At 56.0% G+C, this 26444-nt stretch overlaps 1 protein-coding gene across 2 annotated transcripts in view; it reads right to left on the bottom strand.

The window, feature by feature from the left end:
* The window catches only part of GLIS1 (GLIS family zinc finger 1), a 224200-nt gene that overhangs the window by 10035 nt on the left and 187721 nt on the right, over positions 1–26444 (bottom strand). For both annotated transcript variants that reach the window (XM_039238780.1, XM_039238789.1), the window contains 3 exons: positions 12201–12362; positions 7497–7607; positions 3669–3795 (listed from right to left, as the gene is read on the bottom strand). In XM_039238780.1, coding sequence (XP_039094711.1) covers positions 3669–3795; positions 7497–7607; positions 12201–12362 — 400 coding nt within the window. The remainder of the gene's footprint in view (positions 1–3668; positions 3796–7496; positions 7608–12200; positions 12363–26444) is intronic.

The following is a 26444-nucleotide window of genomic DNA, read 5'->3' as shown; positions in this document are numbered from 1 at the left end:
GTTGATGCCCTCGGAAGACTCTGCAGACTGGGGACCACACTCAGAGCTGTCTTGATGCTGTGTTCACGCTGGTTAGTTGAGCTCACCTGAGCCCACTGTTATGTTTTCAATCACTCCGCTCATCATGGATCCAGACCCAATGCTCTTTATCATGAGGAGCATTTGAACATATACCACACAAAGGCTAGCCCCTCTCGCCCAGGCCTGCAACTTGGGAAGTTACTACCAGGCATTGAGGAGGGCCGGAGCAGGGGTTGTGAGCTCAGACCCTCAACTGCATCTAGCCAGGTCTCCCAAGTGATACCAAGCGAAAGTCCCATTTAAAGCCAGGCCCAGGAAATGGCCCGGGGCTCCAGCTCAGGCCACATCCTAGACGGCCAGGTAGGGTCCTACGGTCCAGGCTTCCCTGTGGGCTGGCTGTGAGACCCCAGTGCTCTAAATGGGCTCTTGGAGGCCCTCTGCCCCTCTGCTGCAGTCCTTATGCCTCTGTCTCAGGGACCTCCGCCCCACGGGCAGCCCTGCCCATCCATCCACCCACCTACCCCCCTTTACCACACATCCCTCCCAGCTTGGTGAGGAAGGCACTGGAGAAGACTTCCAAGGCTGGAGCCTGGCTCGGTGCTGCTCACGGTGTGCTCTGTTTGGAGCACCTCCTCACCTGCCATCTTGAGCCAATTTGGGGGTCTGACAGCTAGGAAGGCCCAGGGTCCTGATAAATCCTGCTCTCTCTCCCTCAGCCACATGGACCTCGTGCTTCTCACATCCTCACTGCCTGCCACATTACCTGGGGCTGCTAAAGGGGCCTGCCAGGAAGCCTCCTGAGGGTTTCCTATGAGGTGAGCCGGTCCTTCCTTATGAGACAAGCTCTTGGGAATTTCCTGTCATCAGACAACAAAAATTCCAGGTCATCCTTGCCAGCTACTCTCATGCCCTCACTCCTCTGTTCTGGACTCCTCTGACCTAACACTCCTTGAATCTGTCCCATTGCCCTCTGCCTCTTGCCCTGCCTGTCCAGTCCCATACAGACAGACACGCGGGGGGCTACTGTGTGAACGAGGCATGCTAAGCCGTGGACAGAGAGTGGATGGCAATGAGGGAGTCACCGCATCATGAGGGGCAGCAGGAGGGGGACGCCACGTGAGCCTGCTGGCCTCTCCCGCAAATGCACCATTTGAGGCTATAAATCAGCATCATCAATCCTCAGCCACGAGCGCTTAACCTCTGGCCCTAACATCTGTTCTCAACTGTGCCTCAAGCATTTGCAGTGTGGCCTATAGGAGAACTGGCACTAAAACCCAGAGGATCCGGGGCTTCTGGGGTCCCCTGTCTCCCTGCTGTGTTGCAAGCAGCTTAAGGACAGGGACCAGCACAGAGCCTGGCACCCAGCAGGTGCCCAGGAAGGTAAGATCTAGCATCCACAGCAGGGAGGCAGCAGACACTCTGATTAAGGGCACGGCCTGTGGCCAGATGGCCTGGGTTCAAGTCTGGCCTCTGCCATTTACTGACTGTGGAATGTCAGCAGAAAGTTACTTAACCTCTTGAGGCCTCAGTTTCCTCATCTGGAAAAGAAAGAGCACAGTAGCATGTACTTTATGAGGCTGACGTGAGGATTCTGTTAACATATACTTGTACAGCCCCTACAATGGCTTCTTGTGACAAATATTCAGTAAATGCTGGCTTGTATTATTAGGAGATGGGTGAGTAAATGGTGACTCTTTTCATTCACCTTGAGCAGAATAATAAGGATCATAGAATTATTGGTCACAGTGGGTTTATGTAAGTGATCACATCACAATCCCATTTGTTGTCACAGCAGGTCTGGGGGAGAAATTGAGGCTTGAGGCAAGGAGGACACCACTCGCTCGCTATCAGAGCAGGCCTGCATAGGTGTATTACCCTAATGCCCCCACCATCCATGACGTGGCCTCAGTGACTTTGTTTCTCATCTGTAGCATGGGCTCATGGGGACCGAATGAGATGATGTTTGTTTGGTGACCCGCCCATGCAGGTGCTCAAGAGACAGCTGTTGCTGGCCTGGCCCTTCTCCCTAGGATAGGCCCTGGCCTGGTATCTGGGAGAATGGGCTTCCAGCCTGGATCTGCTGCTGACTCCTCCAGATGACCTTGGGTCCGTCCTCCTCCTGCCTAATCCTGAATCTTCCCAGGATAAAAATGATGGGGTGGCAGGACCTCTGCCCCAGGACAGCCATTGCTAATTGGTCACAGCCCTCTTTTGCTGTCAAGCCTCAGAGTCCTTGACACATCCCTGTCCTTTGGGTCTCTTGTCACCTGCTATTTTAGGAAATCTGATCCTGTGAGAAGCAGCCGTGGCAGAGGGGCCCCCTAGCTGGCAGAAAGAGGGTGTGCTCCCTTCTCCACAGATCCATCCTACTGAGCAGGGCCGGGGGTGGGGGGTGTCCTTGCCCTTGTGGACCTATGAGAGCAACCATCTCTCTGAAAGGCAACCCAGAAAAAGGACAAACGCCTTCTCTTCCTGAGACTATTTGGTAAATGCTTTGACACAGTTTTAAATCTGCGACTACTTCGACACTGTGGGGAAAGCATTAAAAATGAGAAAATAGGGGCGCCTGGGTGGCTTAGTCGGTTAAGCGTCCGACTTTCGCTTAGGTCATGATCTCGCGGTTCGTGGGTTCGAGCCCCACGTCGGGCTCTGTGCTGACTGCCAGCTCAGAGCCTAGAGCCTGTTTCGGAGTCTGTGACTCCTTCTCTCTCTGACCCTCTCCTGCTCACGCTCTCTCTCTCTCTCTCTCCTAGAAATAAATAAAACATTTAAAAAAAAATTAGAAAATAAAAAATGTCTAAAATGGTTAGAGTAATTCAAGAAATCCCAGAGAGTGGGAAGAGCGTTCTGCTCTGATACTGTGGTTTCTTTGTGGGGTAGGGAGGGCAGAGCACAAGTTTTGTCAGCTGGAATCCGCCTGCAGGCCACACCGCAAGCCACGCAGGCAGCGAGGGGGGTCCTGCTGGGCCTGAGACCTGCCTCTTGGCCTGCGGCTTCGTGGGGAGGACGGACAGGCTGTGTCGAGTGGACCAGTGGCTCTGAGTGTCCACCTGGATGGGGCTGCGGGGTCCCCAGGGGGGGTTGAGGGGCTCCGTCTCTAGGCCACAGAACTGAACACGCAGGAAGTGATTTTGGCCACCTTGCCCACCTTCTCTGAGCCTTGGTTTTCTCCTCTGAGGCAGGAAGCTGTGGTATGGAGTCCTGGTGGGAGCACATGGGTCTTTAGGTTGAGGCCCGGGCCTGAACCCTGAGGTGGGGCCTGAAGGCAGTGCAGGAGTTGCCTCGCTGAAGGGCTGGGGTGAGGACACCGGCAGGGGGTATACGGTGGCTCAGAGGCAAGAGGGAGCCAAGGATGTCCAGGGAGCTATGTTTGCTGTGCCAAGGCTGGTGGGGGAGGCTGTCAGGAGTGCCTAGGCCCGTTAGGCCTCAAAGACCAGGCTGAAAGGAGCCTGGGCTTCATCCCCTGGGCACTGGAGCCACAGAAGAGTGTGAAGGAAGGTAGGTCAGAGGCGCGGGTGCCCTTCACCAAGTCATGCCCACTCGCTGCTGGGCGCCCGCAGAGTGTCACTATCTTCCTACAGGGCTGGCTGGCTGTGAAAGGGCCCTCCTGGGCTGCGCACCTGGCCCCTGCCTGCCCGCACGCATACCTGGGAGCAGCTCCGGGGCGCGGCCGCCCTTCCTCTCGCTGGCCGCCAGCTGTGTGGACCCATGGAGCTGTGGCAGGGCCAGACACTCGGTCAGGACGTCAGCCTCAGAATCAGGGCCTGTGTGCAGCTGAGGAGCAAGCAGAGGGAGAAGGGGTGCTTGTGTGAGACCCTCCATTTAGGGGACAGGGCAGGAAGGATGGTGGCTCCTCACTGTGCCTCAGTTTCCTCATCTGTAAAATGGAGCCAACTGTATACACTGGGTTAGTTCAGGTCTGAGAAGCAAACACTAAGAGTACAAGGATTTTAACAGAGGAAGTGCCTGAGTGAGAGAAAACCAGGGAGCTGGGCAGGCTGGAGAGGGAAGAGGGGGAAGGAGGTTGGTGAAAGCTTCCTAGACTAGGAGTCCTCAGGGAGCTGAAGTGTGCCGGAAGTCCCAGGGTCCTGTGTCTCCCAGGCATCAGCCTCTCTGCTGGGCCTGCCACACTCAGTCCTTGGCTGGGAGGAGCCTACAGGAGCCGTGGCTTCACACGCATGCCCAGAAGGTGTCAAAGTGCCGCAGCTGGGGCCTCCCACAGGTAGCCGGGGCTCCAGGTGGCCCATTCTTGGGGCCGCCCCACAGTGAACTCACGCGGGTAGAGTAAATACAGTGGGCACACAGGAAGTGTTTTTCCTTCTCTCCCCTGTGCCCCCATCCTCCTTTCTTCCTAGTATGAGGCACGGTGGAAATAGTCCAGGGCTAAGGACTGAAAACCCATTTTCAAACTCCACTCCCATCTCTTCTTCCTCCCTGTGTGACACTGGACAAATAACTTAACCTCTCTGGCTCTCCCCTGCCTGCAATAAGCAACGACAATCATCCGTCCCCACCAGGCTGCTCTGTGGAGTAGGGAGATGACAGGTATGTACAAGTTTGTTGAAGGTACTGTATGAAGGGCCGGCTGACCCCAGCTGGCTGTGTCCCACATGGTCGTGTGACAGTGGGCATGCTGCATCCATGTATGGACTTGAGGTCGTTGGCTGAGAGCAAGCCTGGGCTGCCAAATCTTTGACCAACAACCCTTAGCCATCTTAAAAGTAGACTTGAACTCCATAGCCCAGAATATCTTCACCTTCCCAGATAGGCCAGATGGGGACAGGGAGTGGCCAGGTGAGGCCCTTGGGACATCGGGCGGTGAGGCAGGAATGCACCTGGAAGGGACGGGCCCCCTCTTTTAGGGGAAATCTCCAACCTGACTATCAGAGCCCTGAAGATTTTGTCTGGACCCTCATTTTACCTGGGACAAAACAGACCATGGGAAGGTGGGAGCCTTGTCCCCCGTTACACAGCAGCTGGGAGTCAGCCCAAAGGGTTTTTCCACCCTCCCAGGCCAGAAGGGCCAGCACCCAGGCCTGGGGAAGGCATGCCCAGCCTCCTGATGGGCCCTCAGCTCCCTGACCCAGCAGCTGTTTTCCATGTAAATTAAGTTTCTGGCAAAAGAGGGCCAAGGCATGTTCTCGCAGACCGCAATGTCGATCGGATTAGGAGCAGCAGGAGAGGAGAATTAAGGAAGAAAAGCATTTCTAATTCTCTCTGAAACGCAGCAGGGCTGCCAAGGAGCTGTCACAGTACAAGGGTCGCTTTACCCAGAAAGATACATCATCCCCGATGGCTCCTAATGGATGCTTATGGTTGGGAAGTTTGCAGATCTGCGGCCCCAGGTCCCTGGGGCTCAGCGCGAGCCAAGCATGGGGCCTGGGAAAACCAGGGCAGGATTCTGGTCCTCGGGCACCAGTCTGCTCGGGATAGAGGCCTCCCTGGCATGCAGCCTGGGCCATTCCCCATCCCTGCTCAGGCCCTTCAACCTGACATCAGTGGAGAGAGCTCAAGCCCTGGGGACAGGCAGGTCTGGGGTGGGACCCTTGGCTCTGTCACCCCCGAGTTGCACAACCCTGCAGATCTGTTAACTTTCTGAGCCTCAGTTTCCACGTCTAAGATGAGGGATTAAAAAGTGCCCACCTCCTAGATTCACAGAGAAGACTAAATGAGATATGGTATGTGAAACACCAGGTTCAGCACTGGGTTCAGGTTTGCCCCTCCCTCACCAGAGTGAATACAGATGTGGTGTTTTCACCAGCAAGCTCATGTGCACACTCTGACCGTATCCTTCTTCTGTCCTGCTTCCAGTAGCTCCCCATTACCTGCAGGATGAAGACCAAAGCCTCAAGGCTGGCTGTGGCCCCTCAATGTCTTCCCAGCCGATGCCTGCCTATCCCAGATACATCTCTGTACCCCCCCCCCCGCCCCGCCCCCTACAGGACTGAAGTGGCCTGCTTTCTCCAGCCTCCAGCCTTTCTCTGCTTTATTTGCAGCTGCATCTCTGAAATACAGCACGTGCTCCATAAATCTTGCAGAGCAAATTAATAGGTTCTCCCTGCTCTGTCACCCACGGTCATGCTCATGTCCCTGGATTGGCTCTGGTGTTTCTCTTCACCCCCTGTCCTCCCTTGTGCTCCAGTACCCACTGCACATGGCCCTGGTGCTCTTCTGGAGAGTGGGATGAGGCCCGAGGTGGGCTCTGCCCCAAGTACTGTCCCATCCCCCTGCTGCACTGGGTCCCTCTGTGGCTCACACACTCCCCGTCCAAAACAGAACTCAATGCTTTCTCCCGTAAGCCTGCTTCTTTCTTAGATCCTCTGTCCTGGTGAAGGGGACCATCACCGTCCCACCTCTCAGAGTCTGTCTCTGCCACTCCTCTGCCATCCCCCTTCTCCCCCTCCCATCCCACTCTGCCCCAGGCCAGCCCCCACCACCTCTCCTGCTTCCCAGCAGTGGCCTCCCTGCCTCAGATTTCCCTCCAAGCAGCTCCAACCAATTCTCCATACGGACCCCAGAGCCATCTTTCAAGGGGACAGGTCCCTTCTCTGCTTAAGGCCTCTCGATGGCACCCACTGTCGTCAGGATGGCCCAAACTCCTCGGCAGAGCTCTGGGCCTGTCACGTCTGCTTCCCACGGGCCTCTTCTCCTCCTTGCCTGGCTGCTCGGCCTCGAGACAGGCAAGGTGCCTGCGGTTTCCAGCTTCAGTCACTCTGGGGGACACTCTCCTTGCTGTCTTTGCCTGCCCCACGCTTACTCCTTCAAGATTTAATGACAACATGCACCAACTTCTTTTCTGAGCTTTGACTTTGGGCCAAGTACTGTTCTACACCCTTAATGTATATTTACTCATTTAATCCTCATGGCAACCCTCTAAAGCAAGTCCTCTGTTGCCCCCACCTGACAGCTGAGGAATATGAAGAATAAAGGCACTAAGAGATGTGCCCAAGGCCATGGGCGGGCTGGCTCCCTGTCCCCTGTATCATTTCTTCCATGGACCCTCTTGCTCCTACCCTGACAGGCTAAGGTCCCCTTCTCTGTGCCCCTAACTATTCTCTGCATACTTCTATTGCCATCCTTAGTATATTATACAGAATTATCTCTTTATGTCTGTCTCTCCCTGCCAGGTCCCCATTGGAGGAAGGCACCATGGTTTTCCATTTTTGCATCCTCGATGCCTTCACAGGGCCAGGCATCGTATGTTTACTAAACGAACCATGGCGAGTGGGCAGACGAATGCCAGAGATGCTGGTGGACGGTCTATGGGTAGATAGATGTCTGGCTGGCTGGAGGTGAGGAGAGGAACTCAGGGGCCAGGTGGGAGAAAGGTGGTGGATGATGAACAGGACCATCCTTGGGCGTGTGGAGAGGTGAAAGCACATAAGGAGTGTGGGTACCTGGTTTGATGCTGGACAGGCATCTGGGAGGCCAGAGGGGCATCTGCAGAGGTGGGCCTGGGATGAAGACCGTCTTACCTTCTTACGCACCTGCTGCTCTTTAGCTGAATGGGCCTTCACGTGCTTGCGGAGAGAGCTGGGGTCCGTGTAGCGCTTGGAGCAGCCAGGGATCTGGCAGGCATACGGCTTCTGTAACACCAGAGGGGCAGAGCGGGGTGAGTCAGGGCCATCTGCTGGGCCCAAGGTCATACTGTGTAACCTGCAATGCCTGCAGGTCTGTCAGGCTGCAGGTTCACACTCTGTCCCTCCCGCTGTGTCCCCAGCGAGGAGGGAGCCGACTCTGCCAGCTCTGCCCATGGGCTTCGTAGTGAAGGAGGGGTTATATCTCCATTCTACCCTCGTGCTGGGACCTCAGGTAAGTCGCCTCCCATCTCTGAGCCTCACTCTTCTCCCTTGCAAAATGGGGCCAACTGAGTTCTAAGGATTTTCCCAGCTCTGACAGTGGCTCTGAGAAGAGTAAACCCTTTGAGCCCACAGCTGCAGAGAAGGCGTGAGTGGACAAGGAGTGCAGTGAGGTGGCTGCCTTCGAGGGGAGGGTGTGGGGGAGGGGAAGAGAGGGCACAGCACAGGGCCAAACTGGAGTACGGCAGGGCCCCAGGCTGGGAGTGACTGGTCACACCCTGCAGTAGGCTCACAGACCCCAGAATGCTCTCTGGGCCATGAGGAAACCGGATCCTCACTCCAATGATCACAGGAAGCTGAGGGTAGCTGGATCTCAGACACAGGCCTAAGGAGGCTGGGTGTCAGTGCCCTTTGTGCACTTCCTCTTAGGGGCCCCCACTGCTCATCTAGAACCAATCCATACCCTTCACCACCTCCCCTGTTCCCCTGTTCCTGCCTGGGCCTCATGCTGCTCTCCAAGCCTCCAATCTCCCCTCCCACCACAGCCAGAGAGCCTTTCACACAGCATGCTCTCACCTTTGAAAACCCCTTCATGGCTCCCTCGTGCCCTCAGACACAGCCCATCTCCTGGCACTCGGGGCCTATGGTGACTTGGGCCTGATGAAGTTCTCACGCCTCCTCTTGCCCCTGACCTTGTGCGCCCACCCCCCCCCATCCCTCCTGGAATCTTCTTTCCGCCTCGACCTCCTGATCCTCCCAAGGGCACCACTGTGCACCCAGCACTGCTGGCTTTGTTTGATGTCCTTCTCCATCAGGTGGTACATTTCCTCAGGGGATGGTCCCTTCTGATTCATCTCAAGTCCCAGGGACTGACCCAGGGAGTCGCTCTAACTGAATTCTGTGTTCTCCCTTAGGAGCTCCTGCTGGGGCTTGAAACGATCCACCCCTAAGGCCTCCCTTTTTGAATATACATAGTGGTTCTGATTTCTCAAGGCTCTCTGGCCTCCAGCAACTGCAGGAGATGGGAGGGTGTCTGGGGGATGTGGTGCCTCTCCCGTTCAGTACCAAGGACTGCTATGTGCCTGTCAGACATGCCCACGTGGACCTGCCCCCTCCCCCGCCCCAGACCTCAGGCAACCTGTCCCTGCCAGCCTGAGGACAGGCCAGACCCAGGGACCTCGTGGGGAGGGGCAAGCAGAAAGAGATGACCATACCTTGGTGCTGCCACGGACAGTTGCCAGGTTAAAGAAACGGAGGAGGAGAGCAAAAAGAAAGAGACAGTGAAATAAGAGGCTTGCCGCACTGAAAGGAAGGCACGGGGCAGAAGGGTGGAAGGTACGCCTCAGACGTGCCCTCCCCAGCCGCGTGAGACAGACATGCGCGCACACATACACGCACACACACATGCACGCACGCACACATGCATGCAACCCCACAGGCCTGCTCCCATCCCAGCGTGCACGCGCATGCGCGCGCGCGCACACACACACACACACACACACACACACACACACACATTCTCTCGCGTGGGCCCTGCCCTGTCCTGCCCCAGGCCCCGTCCCTTGGGGACGCTGATACAAATCCACACGCTTTTGCCAAAAAGCAAACAAACAGAGCTCCGTGTGTGCGGGCGCGCTCGCCTGGAAAGGGCGCGAGGCCCATCTCTGTGTTTGTTTTTCCAGGCCCTGACGTGTGGAGAACATTCCTCCGGCCCCGCTCCTCCATGAACCCTCAGGAAACCCTGTGGCTGTCCCCAGCAGCAGCCAAGCCCCAGGCCTGGAGTCCCTGCTCTGGCTCCGAAGCCTTGTTAGTAACAAGGACACCCGTACTGGTGTAGTAAGGACACAGTGCACCGGCCCACAAGGCCCTCAGGTCTGTGCGCAGCTCCTCTCCACTGGTAGCCCCGTTCAGCCTCACAACCACTGTGCGAGGAGCACAGATGAAGAGACAGGCTGAAGCTTTGTCCAAGATCTCCCGGTAAGAGTGTGCCAGTGACACTCTGTTTGGAGGCCTCCTCTCCTCTGGGCAAAGGAGATCACCCCTGCAGCAGAGGCAGTCAGGACTGGAAGTCCACACCGAGTGCCTGGGGATGCTGCAGGGTTCGGTCAGCATTCAGTCAGCAAGCCGGAGGAGGGGAAAGGAGGGACTCACATTTGCCGTGCAGACCGTGTGTCTGGCCTGTCCTGGCGTCATTTCAGTTGATTCCCCCATGACGTGGGTGTTTGAGGAGACGGAGGCCTAGAGCGGCTGGGGCCACTCCTTGGAGCTCTGAGCCCAGGAGTTAAAACCCGGCTGGCTCTCTCTAGTCTGTTCTGCCGCTTTCCTGCCCATGGGGAGAATCCCACGTTCTCTGGCGCCAGAGGGGAGCCGGGAACATGACGGGGTCCCTTCTGGAAAACAAGGCCCAGCCTGCACGGGCCTGACCCCATGGGGCCTCTGGTGCTGCGCTTGGCGGCTGTACCTACAGGCCTTCACCGGGACCTTTGGGGAGATGAAGGCCCGAGATAACCCTGTGGGCTCATTCTGGGCCTGACCTGACCCAGTCTTCAGAGCTTTGTTCACACACCAAGTGGGGGCCAGAGGCCTGTTGCTTTGGGGCTGGGTCCAGGAAATGTAGCAGGGAGGGAGGGAGGAAGGGAGGAAGTCAGAGTGGATGACCCTGAAAGGCAGGGAGGGACACTGACTGCTCAGGCTGGGGGTGGGGTGTGCGGAGAGGCCCAGTGCTGTGGGTGCTTGCCTTGTGGCCTCCGGGAAATGTGACTAGGGGGTGGGCACAAGCCGCGCCCCTCAGGGCTTGGGTGAGGGCTGTGGGCCCCAGGTGCTGGGCTTGTGAGAAGGTAATGAAGGCAGGGAGTTGTTAGAATGCCTCCTCCCTTGGCCTGTGATAGTGCAGCCTGACAGGGGAGGGGTGGAGAGCTGGGGACAGGGCTCCTCCTCCCTACCCTGTCCCTTGTACTCAGCTCCACCTTGCCAGGGTGGCTGGCACACTAGCTTTTCCAGCAAGGGCCTCTGGACTCTGCCACTCACCAGCTATGTGACTTAACAGTTGGAGTCTCTGTTTCTTTGCAAAATGAGGATAATGACCCCTTACCTTGTGGGCTGTTCCCAACATTAAACTAGGGGAGGACCTATGTGATCCTGACTGTGAAGAAAATGTATAGAACATTCTGCCCAGGGCCTGACTTGGCCCCAAAACATGACCTCCCTACGTTTTCTGTCATCCCCTTCCCCACCATCTTTTTTGGGTCTTGGCTTTCCCAGCTCATTCAGGTCCAAATAAAGGGTTTGGACCAGAGGGCCTCCAGCTCTGACTTCTGTTGTTTTGTGGCCTACAACTTACCCTGGAGGGGTTAGCCGCCCTTGTGGGCCCATTTCCTCATCTCTGTGTCTGTTACCAGACAGGCTGAGCTGGATGGCCACTCAGGTCTCAGCCCCTAACCAGTAGAGTTCCCCAAATATTTGCCCAAAGAGCAGAGATACAGTCAGGGGGCCCAGATACGGACCCTGGCTGAGGAACTATCTCCTGCTGTACATGGGAGCTGGGGTCCTCCCAGGCTGCATGTATCCCCTCACACAGGCCCTGTAAGGGGGTTGCGAGGCCCAGCTCAGGGCCAGCTCTACCACTTCCCAGTGGGAGCTGAACCTCCTGGAGCCCTGCTTCCCCCATCTGTCAAATGGATTAGTGACCCCCTGACGTTGTTTTAGAAAGTGCTCTGTTAACCTCTGAGGTCTGCATGCATGGGAGAAAAGACTGACACTGAGAAAGCTGCAGGTTATCAGTACGGCCCAAACAAGGGAAGGGGGAGCATATAGGTATCTGGGGCCCAGAATTAGAGTCTCAGGCCCTGCTCACTTCAACCCCTTGCCCACCATGCTCAGGGGGTAAAGAACAGCCCTGGAGAGGCTCTGGCCTGCCTCCATGGAGGGCGTGGGGTCGAGGAGCAGGGAAGGGCTGCTCTGGGGCTAGCTGACAGGCCTGGGGAGATGATGCAGGATGGGGAGCCCACTCTCTCCACGGGGACAAGCCTGGCCATCAGTGCCTGGGCCAGTGTCCACAGGCTAAGGCAGCGGTTCTCAGCTCGGGGAGAGTCTACTTCCTCCTCCCCAGGATACTCGGCAATGTTGAGAGACATTTGTCACAACTGGGAGATGGAAAACTGCTCCTATCTTTCTTGTGGCTGAACGCCAGGGATACTGCTAAACGTCCTATAATGATGGGACTTCCCTCTCCTCACATACGGACATCCTGCCCAGAATGCCCAGTGCTCGGGACAAAGGCAGGGTCTCTGCGTGGATGTGGCTGCTACCTTGCATCAGACAAGTGAGGGAGTGCGCACACCTCCCACACCCCTTCCCCTTGGCCTCTGCCCTTGGGCCTACCGTGTCAAGGTGGGTGCGCTGGTGCTTGGCACGGTCGCTGGAGTTGCTGAAGGCCTTCTGGCAGCCTGGGTGCTGGCACAGGTATGGCTTCTCGCCTGTGTGGCTCCGCAGGTGGATCTTGAGGTTCTCCAGCCGTGAGAAGGCCTTGCTGCAGCCTTCAAACTGCAGGAGAGGCTGGTGAGGGGTGCTCTGCAGCCCCGGGAGGGCCCACTACTCTGCCTGGAAATGGCCCCCAGTCTCCTCTGCCCCCTAGTCCTGCCCAAGGCCTCCAGGAGCCCTGTTTCAGTTCCCCATGAAGTGATTAGGACCCAGGCTTGATCTGGGAAGCCCTGGTGAAAAAGTACTCCCCTGGCTTAGAAATGGCTCCCAGTGCTGGAGAAGCAAGTGTTCTTTCCAACTCTGGATCTGGAAGGATCCGGGTGGCACGCGGAAAGGACGCACTGCTGTTGGCAGCGCAGCCCTGAATGGACAGACAGGTCCAGCAGGTGCAGACAACCCTCATTTGGAACCCAAGGAATGGATTTGAGTGGGGCTCTGTCCCAGTGAGGCTTGGGGCAGTGCTGTTGACCTCCCTGTCCCTTATGTCTTTGCTTACAAACTTGAGACTGTGTGGCCACCACCCAGGGCTGATATGAGGGCCTCATGGTAGGGGGACGATGACTGTCAAAGGGTTTTGTACCCCTGGAGCACAGCGTGGGTGCTGATTGCTGTCAGATTAACAACCACATGCATAAACTTGGGGTCTCTGATTTATCATCCAGTGCCCACCGTGTACCAGGTCCCATGCCGGGCGGTGGGCATACAGTGGGTATAGCACAGATATGGGGAGGCCCCTGACTGGGGTCGGGGTGGACAGCAAGAAACGCACTGCCTCTTCCTGTGGCCCAGGCCGCCCCGTCCCTGTCCCACAGCCTCTGCCCACCTCCCGTCTCTCCCCCTAGAATCTTCTAACTGCTCACTCCTCCCACATCTCTCCCCACACGACCACCCGAGGAAGTCTCAGAGGTAGCAACAGGACCTGCTCTGCCTGAAGCCCTGAGGCACCTGGGTGGCTCAGTTGGTTAAGCATCCTACTTCAGCTCAGGTCAGATCTCACAGTTCATGGGTTTGAGCCCCGAGTCAGGCTCTGCACTGACAGCTCAGAGCCTGGAGCCTGTTTCTGATTCTGTCTCCCTCTCTCTGCTTCTCCCCTATTCACTCTCTCTAAAATAAATAAAAGTTAAAAATAAAATTTAAAGCTCTGTGCCCTCCACACCTTCCTGCCCCTCCCGACTCCCACCTGCACCTTCGCAACGGCAGGAGCCCACCGGCAACCTCAAGCCTTTGTTCACACAAGTTGCTCAGCAAGGAATGTCCTCTCTCTTACAACTATCCATCCACTCCCTGCTCAGCTTTCAGAGTCTGACTCGGATGCTGCCCCGTGGCACATTCCCCGGTTGCTTCGTGTGACCAGCTGCTCCTTCCTGCTTCTCCTCACTGTCTGGCAGGCCCAGGCAGGCTGCTGTTCGTGTGGTGGACCCCACAGGGTGGAAAGAGGAAACGAGACGCAGAAGCTGCTCTTGTCTACCCCATTGTGGTGCGGGGTGTTGAACCACACAATCACCCTGAAATGTGAGGCCTCAACGTCCCCGCCTCAGAGACAGGCTTCGTGTGGTGACCACAGGGCTGTGACTCGGCAAAGATAGGATGCAGACCTTGTGTGACACCAAAGCCCAGGGGGCTCTGCTATGCCCACCGCCTCCCCGGGGCAGGTGGGCAGGAGGAGGGGACCCTTGAGGAGGATGAGAGCAGAGGAATCAGCTCCTTCACCCAAACCATTAGTTTCACACCCCCAGCTCAGGACACACACGAGGACGGAGACTCAAGGGACAATGACTCTCCCAGGGGTGAGCTCCCTTCAGGTCTCTCCCTCGGAGGCCTGGCCGCAACTGCAGGCCACACTCTGCTGGGGCTCATCTAAGGCGGGCTGCCTGCGGCTGGGTTTTAGAGCCTGTCCCACTGCCTACTCTCAGAGGGTGCGCCTCTTCTAGGCATCAACACCAGGAGGAAATCCTGTTGGGGAATAAATAGGCCACAGGCTACCCCCCTGCTCTTCTGTACCCCAAACCGAGGTGGAGGAGCCATGACTGGAAAGCGGGCTGCCTCTCTGCCCCAGCTGGTCCCTTTGTTCCTCCTCTGGCCCACGCTGGCAGGGTGGACATCTGAGGCAGAGGGGCAGTGACTCCTAATGTGCTGTGTGCTTCTCCACCAGACCCTGGAGACCGGTGTCTCGTCTTCTCCCCACCGGCCAGCCTCCGTCTCAGCAGCGTTGTTTCATTCAGGCTGTACCCCTCCTGGGACACCTCCCCTTCCAACTCGCTGACGATTTAATTCATACATTTTTCAAAAGCCCAGGGTCTGCAGCCTGATGTTCGTGGCCTTCCACCACAGCCCCGACACCTCTCCGGTCTGCACACCCTTCACATCCCCATCCCACCCCCCGGTGTGTCCTGCTATAGCTGCATGGGAGTGTGATTCTCAGTGTGTCAGGAACTTTCATGCCCCTGGGCCTTTGCTTGAGCTGTTCCCTGGGCCTGGAATGCCTTTCCCTCCTTCACTCATCTTGCAGACGTCTACTAGCTAGTGGTGCTCAAGCACTACCTCCTTTGAGAAGCTTCCCCAACCTCCGCGGCCCCTTCTTGGTCACACCCTGAGTTTATGGGTTAGAAGATTTTTGCTGCACACCCACTTCTCGCCATGCCTCTGGTCTGAGGGTTTGGGAATTCCTTGACAGCAGGGCTGGCATCTCACTCATGGGACAAAGGGTGGGTTAGAAACCGATCCAAACGGAGCAAGAACAGAAATTCCCAGCCTGGGGATGTATGTGCCCTTGTGAGTGCACCTTTTTCCCTCCAGTGTTCATGGAAGTACCCAGATACCTGTGCCCTAGGTATGTGTCACGCCCATGTAGACTGGCCCAGACCTGTCCTACCCCCGCAACCCCAGGACCTCCCAGAGCTGAGTACAGGCTGCGGTACAGCAAGCAGCTGTCAGGGTGTCCTGATGGGCAGCCAACATCCCCCGAGGTAGAACCAGAGGTAGCAGCAGTATGTGGAAAGGGGGTGCTGCCCCATCAGGACTGTTTCGGGGTGAGGAAGCTGCAGGTATCACTGCAGAATAACGCCCCCACCGGGCCAGTGCCCAGACACGTCAGGGGCCTCGAGGATGGGTGAGCTCTGCTAGCGGCTGCTAAGTTCACCGGGTCCTCCCCATCCAAGCACCGTACAGATGGCCCACAGAGGCAGAGAGAGGAGGAGGGCACACTCGTGGGTTCACGCCTATGTGCACCCTCTCTGCTGGGCCTGGGTGACCTCGCATCACTTCACAGCCCTCAGGGCAATATTCCTCTCCCTCTGCCAGGAGCTGGGGCTCAAGGGGCCAGCACCGCAGTCACAGACACCGCTCTGGCATGGGAGAACCTGGGCTTGTGCCCTGGCTGCTCAACTCCCTGAGTGCTCTTGGAGGAGTCCCTCCAAGCCTTTGAGCCTCAGTTTCCTCATCTGCAAAACTAGGTGAGTCCTTCCAACCGTGGAAGGTGGCTGTGAGAATGAAATGAAAGAGTGCAAGGTTAAGTGTTTATCTCAGCACCAAGCCCCCACCTGGGGTTGTCATTGCTGCTCCCATTCAAGGTCACCAAGCAGGTAAGCAGTGGGGTGGCATTCTGCTGGGGTGGCATCTCCCAGGCCTGCCACATCTCCCCATGTCCTGTTTCCACTTCTCACTCCTGCGCCCCTTACCTTGTTCCCCATCCTCCTCCTCCTCCTCTGGCCTGACAGCTGGACTACCCATCCCGTTGCACCCTGTGCTTCCAACCCCCTTGGATCAGGTGCAGGGGGGGCAGTCAGCCTGGGCGTGGGGCCTGGGTCAGCATGAGAACTGGGGAACAGGATGGGGCTGGAGAGGCAGGGACCCAGGGCTGTCCTGGTTCCACTTCTGCATGAGCAGGCATCCCGGACAGGTCTGTCTCCCCTTGTCTCTGCCCTGGAGATCCAGGATCTGGAATCCTATGGCTGGGGCCTGCCCATCTGAGTTTCCTATGAGCCCCTCCCTGCTGCCTTTCAGCTGGCAGCCTCACCTAGCACCTACGGCCCTGCCTGCTCTATGTCTCCTTCTACACTGCAAAGTTAAGTGGGTCACCTCCACTCAGGACTCTCTAGGGCTCATCATGCCTTCTGACAGCCAGTCGATCCCCTTAGCACTGGAGGCCTTCTAGGGTATGATGTGGCACAGCCTGGGGTGAAGGGTCCAGACTTGGAAAGCAGAAAGCGCAGAAAGTCAGCACCCTCTCTGTGCCTCAGTTTCTTTCTCTGTAAAATGAAGATAGAAACGAGCTCCCGGAGTTGGTGTGAGGGTGAGGCAATGTGCATATGTGTGTGACACACAAAAGTGCACTCTGTGAATGTCATTGTTATTACTGTGATGGTGATCGTTCCTATCTTGTCCTTAGAAGGGACACCAGCGTAGGTCAGGTTTTACCATGTCAATCCCATGTTGTGCCCTTTGGGTGCCAGAGACAGCTTCTAATGAGAGCAAGGCAGCCTTCTGGGGTGGGAATGGCCCGAGGGGGCCCCATCCACTGGTAATGTGGGGGCTGGGAGGGCAGCATGGAGAAGTGCTACCTCAACTTTGAGGTATATAACCCTGCAGAGCAGACCTCCTGGGGCACCCCCCACCCTGCTGCAAGGGGGGCCCAGGGAGAACTGTTCCTACTGTACCAAGCCGCAGTCAGAACTGCCCTCTCTTGTAGAAAGAAGTGACTCCTCAATCCTCAACCCAGGTCAACCCCCCCCGACTCTCCCCCCTCCTCCTTCCCCCGACCCTATCACACACCCTCACTTCTGGTACCCATCACTTGTCATGCATCTGCCCAGGCTTCCACCTACTCACTTCTGGAATTCACTCTCATCTTGTCATCTTTTTGCACATTGATTCATATCCTCTGCCTCACGCAGCTGCCCTGTGTGCCTGGCAGTGTGCTGGGAGCTGGGACTTTAGGGCAAAAAAGACTACAAAAGACCCACAAATCCAAACGAAAGAGGATGTATTCAGCCCCAAGGAGGGGCTGATTTCAGGGGACTTCTAGCTGGGGAAAGCCAGGGGTCACTAAAGTCTTCTTGGAGGAGACGGAACTTGACTCCTAGGGAGCGTTTGGACAAACAGGATGGGAAGCACAGGGAGACTGGGGGGTGGAGGTAGTGAATGTCCTGGAGATGAAGGGGAGCAGGGGAGGCGGGGTGGAGTAGAAGTGGGAATTTGGGGGCTCCCTTCATTCCAACCCATGCAGTGGTGATCCATTCTAGAGCAGGCGAGTTTAGGGATTTTCTGATCCCATAAGACACCGCAGAAACTGTGCGCTCATTGATGTGGCCCAGCAAATGGGGTGGCACGAGGCTATTCACTTGGGGGACTCCGGTGCCACTTCTGCTGGCTAGACTCCTCAGACCTGGACCTCCCACCTTCCACCTACACGCCTGAGCCAGGAACCTCCCTCCTCCCAGGCCCCTGTATCCAATCAGCCACCAAGCCAGGGAAATGCCACCTCTTAAATATCTTTCACATGCACCACCTTCTCTTTGCTGCCCTGCTGCCCTGGTCCACACCCCAGCATTCTCACCCAGGTGACTGCACTAGTCACCATCCTGCCTCCGACCCCTCTTCTCTCTACTCATTCCCACAGGGCATCTGGTATCTAGAATGAAAACTAAAGCCTACAGGTCTGTCCTGGTCCCTCCCTGCTTACACCCTGCACGGCTCCCTAGTACCTGGCAAGTACAGATCCTCACCGCAGAAGCCTGGCTGGTGTGATCTGACCCTGGTGATGGTTTGGTGGCGTCTGCCCCTCCAACTCCACCTCCAAACCAGTGTGTTTCAGTATCAGAGTGACCTGGATGCAGATCTACACTTCCCAGCTGGATGACCTTGGGCAAGTTAATTTCATTTGCTAGAGCCCAGATTTTTCATCCATAAATGGGGGCATCACTGGGGCACACCCAGGCACACAGGAGGTGGGTGGTCTCTGGGAACCACAGGGTGCATGCAGCACTCTGTCTTATTCAGGGTGAATTTGAAACACATCAGCTCAAATAATCAAACACACAACACATTTATCTGGGCAGAAACAAAGACTCACACGCTATGGGCAACAGAGATGGTAGGTACTGTGGACAGGAGGTACAAAAAGACGGGAGAAGAAACAGAAAGGACAGGGGTGCCTGGGTGGCTCAGTTAGTTAAGCATCTGACTTGGGCTCAGGTCATGATCTTGCGGTTTGTGAGTTTGAGCCCTGCATCAGGCTTTGTGCTGACAGCTCAGAGCCTGGAGCCTGGATTCTGTGTCTCCCTCTTTCTCTGTCCCTACCCTTGCTTGCGTTCTCTCTCTCTCTCAAAAATAAATAAAACATTAAAAAAAGAGAAAGAAACAGAAAGGATATCTGTTTAGAAAAATGTAAGAAACTGATGTTAGGTATTTCTTATTCACTTTAAAATGCATAAACATAAAGTATATCGTAAGACAAAATGTGTGAATGCAGAATGATGTAAGTGGCTGGGTGCCGCCTTCTCAGACACCTACATGGGCTGGCTGCTCTGTGTGTGTCTCACATGCTGTGTCATTTAGTCACGACAACACGCTCTGCGGATAAGGCTCCTTCTTAGCCCCACAGTGCAGATATGGAAACCGAGGCTCGGAACGGTTACACCACTGGCTCAGTGCACAGTTGGTAACTGGCAGAGCTAGGATCTGATCTCGATGGCTGATATGCCAGTCTGTCCCTATGTGCCCCTAAACACTCTGGCCATTGCCTCAGGACCCCTAAGTTAAGCACCAAAACGGGGTTGCACTCAGCAGCTATTACTATGATTTCCAACTGGGCCCACATCCTGGGCTCCATTCCCAGGCAAAGGGCAGGCCCAGCCCAGGATGGAGAGCTGATGCTGGGAGAGGAGGATGCTCTCCAAGAGAGGAGATGCCACCGCACAAAAAGGAGAAGCAAGGCGGCACAGCAGAGAAGAAAGAGCCCCGGCTGATGCACAGAGCACAGTCTTGAAAGGCCCGGTTTCCACATGTGGGGCGTGTTACAAGAGAAGATTAAAATAACGGGGGAAAATACCCCGGGAACCGTGAAGCCCTAGACCATCTGGAGTTTTATAGTAACAGGCAGGGGAAAATCAGAACCTAATTGAAAAAAGTCCACTGCAATCCATTACTGCTGCGTGCAGCTCACAGAACCAAGGGCAGGAGATGAAAGACAGGGGAGCCATCCCAGGAGCCAGGGAGGCCGAGCCAAAGGACCCTTTAAGTTCTGGCTGGGGGAGGGGGAGGGCACTGGGTCAGCTGTCAGGATCTGTAGGCCTGGGCTCACCCCACTCAGCCATCTGCCCTCTCTGAGCCTCGCCCTCCTCTCCTCTGTAGAATGGCTAAGTGAGATCACTGGGGAAAGCCCCAGCATGGTACCAGACACACTGCGGGTGCTGAGCATGACTGTTCTCTCCCTCTGGCCCCCGGGGAAAGAGCAAGAGCGCCGCTTCACAGGTGAGGTGTTGGGCGACGCGCCACACGCCAAGGACCACAAGGTCATGTACACAGAGCTTTGTTCCCAGGGCTCCACCACCGACAGTCACGAACTTGGGCAAACCGTGTCTCATCTCTGCCCCCATTTTTCTCCTCTCTAAAATGAGGCTGCCACTACCACTGTTGGAACTGCCACACAGTGGGTGCCTAATGAATGTCAAGTTTCCTCCCCGTGGCTGTTGTGGTCCGAAGGGGGGTGAGGGCCTGGTTTCTCATTCTCTGGCTAAGAATTGGGATGCAAAGGGCGAGGAGGGAGTTTTGGGGGAACAGGGCATGGGTGGGGGCAGGGGAGGAAATGCCTCCAGTTTTGGCATTTGCCAGTGACTTGCTTCTAAACAAACACATTTCTGGTTTAAGGGTAAAATATATTGGGTTACAACAGTCTGGCAGGCCATTCGGGGATCAACTTCTCAGTTTTGTGCAAACTTGTAACTTACTTTATAACAATGATTTGGATGTCCGGTGCCAGATTCTTCTCCAAGATGTCAAATGATTCTGTGTTTGGCCAGCTTGAAAGGCCAGCCAGCCGGGAGCTGAGGTCCGCTCCTCACTCCAGCACCCTTGCAGGGGACTCTGGCCCCGGGTTATTGTCCTATGAGCCCCTTTGGGGTTTCAGTGCAAGTCTCTTCAGGGCCTGTGGTTTGCCAGTCCTCAGGGGGTCCAGGCAAGAAGGAGAGGAACAGATAGGGAGGGAGCCCTGGGAGGTGAGGCTGGAGGGCACCAGCTTGGATTCTGTGCTCTGTGAGCCCATGAGGGTCTGGTCTAGTTTTGGGCATGCAGTGCTGTCTGAATAAATGAAGGAGTGGGCAGATGTGTGCAGGAGGGCGACCATGACCCTAATAGCAGCTATCACATTTACTCTGTACCCGAGACTGGGCCAAACTCTTCCTAAATACGATCTCCTTTGTCCTATTAGCACAGTGTACCAATCCCCTCCTTCATTACAGAGGCAGAAACAAAGGCCCAGAGAGCTTAGGGGTCAGCTTCCCAGAGCTCATGAGGCATGGAGACTGGGCTTGCTTCCAGCGCCTGAGTTCTGTGCCCTGGGCCACACTAGCGTCTTGGACAGCCATGGCTGAGACCCGAGGCCAGGGCGGGGGTCTCTTCCCAACTGCTAAGCTCTCTGTGCCTTTATAACCATCCAGAGAAGCGGCAGGCCGGGTGGGGGTGGGGGCTGTGGCACACCAAAAGCAACAGGAGACTGGGCCAGAGGGACTGCGGCTCTCCAGATTTCTAAGGTGGGATGAGGGCTGCAGACCTCCTGTCATTTCTCACCAGGACTGCACCAGAGGCTCCTGGTTGGGATCTCTCCAGCAGGAAATCTCTGGGCCAGAAGGTTCTCATTCCCAGCTAGCAAGGGCCAAGAGGGCTAGGCCACCACTCCAGGGGTGTATGGAGCCCCCAAATTAGAAGAAGCAAAGGGGCTCAGAGTCTGCTTGCATAGGCAGGTGGGATCTGGGGGAGCTCCTGGTGTCAAGAGGAGGATAGATGTCACTGGAGATGTGAAAAGAGGCCCTGCTAGGGGCGGGGGGCCAGCAGAAAAGAATAGCATGGAATTGGTGACACATACACACACCGAGCTCCCAGCCACAGACCTGGAGACACACACACACACACACACACACACACACACACACACTGCCTGATACCTCCCCTTCCCACCAAGCTCCATGTTAAAGACACAGAACCCCAGGACACCAGGGGCCAGCATATACATGCTCACACATATACCCAAGGACCGAGCCCAAGGCCCCACTACAGGCTCAAACATACAATCCCCTCCGGACCCCAGACATACCGAAAGGACAACCCCATGCAGAGCACAGCACATGTGGGAACTGGCCCATACCTCGGCACAGGACAGCCTCACAACAGTCTGTGTGCACAGGGAGAAGATACTCACCCAGCGACAATATCTAGAAAGTCTTCCAACAGGCCAGTGGATAAAGACATGCCCTCATACCATCTCAACACCCAACCCAGCCAGACCTGTGGACACTCCCACTCTCAAACACCTCTCTCCATGGCTCCAGGCAGCCCTCAGGGGCATACTGTACCTCCCGACTTCCCCATGGCAGCTGGATGGACTGGCTTGGCTTTGGGGAGGGCACACATGGCCTTACAGAACCCCAAGACAAGGCCAAGAACACTCTCTGGCTGTGTTGACCTCTAGCCCCATGCTCCCTCCTCCTCCCAATGCTCAAGCCACAAGCCACACCTTCCTGCCTTGCCTCCAGGCCTTTGCCAAGGAAGTGTCCTCTGTGCACAAGGTCCATCTATGCCTGTCTGGTACTCCCTGTCTTCTAAGGATTGGTTCAAGGCTCACACACACTCCTCTCCCCAGTCTTTCCCTAACCCTCCCCTTTTCTGCTCTTCTCTGAGCACCTGGGACTGAGTTTTGCCTAGCCGCCATCTTGGTGCTGAGGCCAGGACCACCCACCTCTCTCTGCTCACCCTTGGTGCAGACACACACACACACACACACACACACACACACACACACACACATCCTGGGACCTTGCCTGCTGCTGGGCCTGGCCTCTAGGAACTTGCCCCCAGGAAGGGGTGGGGAGGCAGGCACAGGCCAGAGAGCTGCATGGCAGCTGACCCTATCTCCACAGCCAACCACCAAGCAGGAGTGCCTGGTCCCCTTGGCTGAGGGGACACTTTTGTAGAAGGCTGCAGTGTCCAACTGGAAGAGCTGCCCAGAGGCTGGCAAAGGCTGCTTCGGGAGGAGGAGGGAGAGGGACCACAACAAACAAAAGGATCCTACCCAGCCATCAGCTCCAAACCCCACCCTCTCACCCCAAACAAGCTCGCACCCTGGGCTGGTCAGGATATCTCCCCACCACTAGCACGGCTGGGGCTAAGGTGCGGTTCTTCTTCCTGCTGGCCCCTGTGAGGCTCAATGTTCCCACCGCAAAGTGGGGTGATGCTCCTGGCCTCAGAGGCCCGTAATGGACATCTGAATGCCATGCCCTTGGTACTAAATATGGGACAGGTACTCAGTAATGTTAGTCCCCTTTGTGGCTCCTCTCCTGAAGTCGGAACAGAAACAGCAGGGATGGGTCCTTATGTGAAGACATCAGGGTCTGCAGACCTGAGGCCAGCCCTGGCTCTGTCACAGGTTGCAGAGTAACCTTAGACCAGTCACTTGCCTTCCTTGGGCTTCATCACCCCAGGCTGCCTGCCCAGGATGGGCGGGGCAGTGGGTGTGAATGACCACCAGGGTCATACTGGTGGCAGCAGTATAATACTGTCCTAGGACTGCAGAGGGAGGAAAGAGACCTCACATCTCATGTCAGGTCACTGGCAATCATTATAAACGTACAACATGCGAAGTTCCTGTGTAAGGCTGTGGGTGGGTGTGAGCAACCTGCCCAGTGTGCACCTGGGATTCAGATCGCCTGAGGATGTCCTAGGAGGCTCTGGGTCTCCACCTTGACGGAGCAGTGTTCAGACCCAGACTTGTGAGGGGCAGGGGCAGGGCTGGGCTGGACTACTGGCTCTGTGTGGGTAGCTCTGGGGGCAGCAGAGGCCATGGAGGTCGGTGGAGGAGTCACAGAGAAGGAACCCTAACACTGGGAGAGGAGGGGCGTGGCCTGTTCTCCATGTTCAGGAACAAAACCAGGTAACTTTGTGCTCATCGGGGGCTGTTGAGACAGTGTAACATGGCCTCCAAAGCCACCAGCTCTAAACTGGGCTGGAACTGCTACCTGAGGCCCAGCAGTATAAACAGGCCAGGCTGACCCACCTCAGCACCACTAGCACTCCCCCATCTAGCCACCCATCATGGATCATTTCAGGGGTGCCAAGGTGGGCTGACCTGTGCAGGTGACATAGGGTCACACCCTGAACGAGGCCAAGTGGGCCCATGTCACGTCGTCCTGCCGCGGATGCATAGTGGGTTCTTAGTAATGGTGGATGGAAGGAGAGGTAACAACCTTGCACTTGAACTTGAGCTAGTGAAGGAAGGTCACTTACACTTAAGGTCAAAGTACCCAAACAAAAACCCCCAAATGAAACCCAAGCCATGGAGGGGATGAGAGGTTGAGACACAGCAAAACTTTTTGGTGGCCAAGTGTCTCGGTTGCAGAATGCTTCTTTTCGTTGGTGCCACCAGAATCCCAGCAATGCCATGAGAGGCGTTGTGGGGTTTCTCTGTGGCTGGCACTGCTGCGGGTTCCCTCTGCCTTGTTCCCAACTACCCCACTGGGCACAGCGACATCCAGCTTTAAGCCGGGAATGCAACTGCTCAGCCACAGGGGAGCTCCCCTGGGCCAGGTCTCCTGGGAAAGTCCCTTTCCCTGCTGGGCCTCAGTTCTCATCTGTCAAATGGGTATGTGTGGAATTATGCTTACCATTATGCTTCCACTCAGGTGCCTCAGGGAGGAGATAACTTAGTAAAAGCAGGGTAGACAGGAGTGAGTTTCTGGCTTTTGGGTTTCAACATCCCAGGGACCAAATGGAAAGATCTCTGGAGACAGAGATGAGTCATGCACAGTTAATATTTCAAACGATTTTTTTTCTGCCATAAACCTAAAAGTGCCCAACACGGCGTCTGGCGCCGAGTGGGCTTTCGTAAATATCTGTTAATGGATGAAAGAACTGAGTAACAAACAACTGAGCCTCGAGGGAAGTGTGGGGCAGGGAGACCCCTAATGGGGAGAGGTCAGGAGAGGTTTCATTGGGAGGAAGAGCAAAGCTTCCTGTATCCCTGCTCCTGACACAGGGCTCCAGTTGGGGCAGGCACACTGGAGGGGAAGCAAGACATGTGTAGATGGCTGTGGTCCCTGAAAGTGGAGAGGCTCTGAACTCTGCCCTTACACCTCTGGGGCCAACCCCTGGGTCTGCCAACAGCACCTCCAGCTAGACCTGTGTGACCTGCAGCAGGGCTTTCCCCAGGCAGGGCCCAGGGTCCCTTATAGGCAGGGCTCCGATGTTTCAGGAGGTCCCACCATGGGGAGACTGAGTCTCTGCTGCCTCTGAGGTAGCCTTTCAGATGGATGGCACACAGGCAAGGTCTGGCCAAAGATGGGGTGGGAGGCTAGACAGCTCATCAGGTGCCAGTGTGAGAAAGGCCCTGAGGACCCCTTGGTTCCGTGTAAGCCCCCCACCCCAGAACTTAGATACAATGAAGAGGAAACCTGGCAGTGTTCTTGAACTGCCAGCATGTGGGTGCTCAGAATGGGGAGGGGATTCAAGGAAAATGTCCACGTCACCTTTCCTTCTCTCTCACTGGACTTTGTAGACTTGACGTTTGAACCTGACATAAATACGTTAGCTGCGGACCCTTCCTGTGCACTGCCTTCTTTGACCTTCAGGGCACCTTAGACAGAAGGGGCCATATTGTCATCCTTCACAGATAAGGAGACAGGCGATCCCAGCCTGGGCTAGGACACCCACGGAGTAAAGAGGCAGCATCAGGACTGAACCAAGGGGTGCCCTTGGCCCTGCTCTTATACTGCATTCAACAAAAAGCAGAATGGTTAAGAAACACTAGGCCGTGGGAAAGACATGACAAAAAACAAATGAAGTGTTTCACCTTAAAAGAAAATAACAATACTAGCAATAACAGCCATCACACTGTTTTACAGATTCCCTAAGAGCATTTATTTCCTTTAAAACCCAAATTCCCTAGCTCTTCAGGCCAGAGCAGGGTGGGAGACTCTGGAGGTGTCTAGGGGAGGCGTCCCACCCCTCACCTGCACCTGAGATGTCCCACAGGTCCGAAGGAGAAATGTGGCTTTTGCTGGGCCAGGCAGGCTGTCTGGCTCTCCTGGGAGCCTTCTGTCCCTTGGACAAGGGCAAACACCCTGTGGTCACTGCATGAAAGAAGACCAAGTAAACTGAAAAAAAGTGTAACCATATGATAAAACAGGAAGGGGTCTTTAAGGAGAAACACACTGCGAGGCACTTGGCCGAGACCCAAGGGGGTGGCTGGAGGGGCGTTCCGGGGAGCAGGGCCCCTCCCAGAAGCCTGGCCCTGCAGAGCTGGGCCGGACTCAGAAGGACGCCTGGAACTCATTAGCATTATGTCAGGAATAATGTAAAATTAAAACATTTAGCTTTGGCTTCTAAAATTAAGGAGGACAAAAAGAGAAGGATGCCATTGTGCTGAGCCACGCAGCTATGACTTGGGCACCAATAATTTACAGAATATAAATCTCTGCCTTGCACTTGGGCCCAGCCCAAGGACCGAGGACTGAGCGATGAGTCTGCAGCTCTGTCCTGGCGCAAGCAAGTTGGGAGCCTGGGAGGGGCTGGGGGTACAGGGCCCAGGTGAGGCCTTCCCACTGTTTGCTCCCCACAGCAGTGCCAGGTTTGCGCCCACCCTGCTGCTCTCCTCACTGGCCCCTCCCTGCCTCCACCCTGGCCACTGGCCCCAAATCCATCACCTATCCTGTGGCTGGACAGATTCCTGGATCGCAAGCCTGTCCTTACCACTGCTCAGAATCCAGTGATGGCTCCTTGCTGCCTCCAGAACAGGACCCAAGGCCTTCAGCCTGGTGCTTCCAACCTCCCAGCATCTGACCCTGCAGGTCTTTCAGCTGCGGCTGGCTCTCCAAGCTCCTGGTTCCCCTCCAAGCTCCAGTTCCACCTACCACCTAGGCTTTCAGAACTTCCTATATTTTC

The sequence above is a fragment of the Hyaena hyaena genome, unplaced genomic scaffold, assembly GCF_003009895.1.
Source record: "Hyaena hyaena isolate Hyena2069 unplaced genomic scaffold, ASM300989v1 scaffold_5, whole genome shotgun sequence".
Lineage (NCBI taxonomy): Eukaryota > Metazoa > Chordata > Mammalia > Carnivora > Hyaenidae > Hyaena > Hyaena hyaena.
This window is presented reverse-complemented; position numbering and strand designations above follow the sequence as displayed.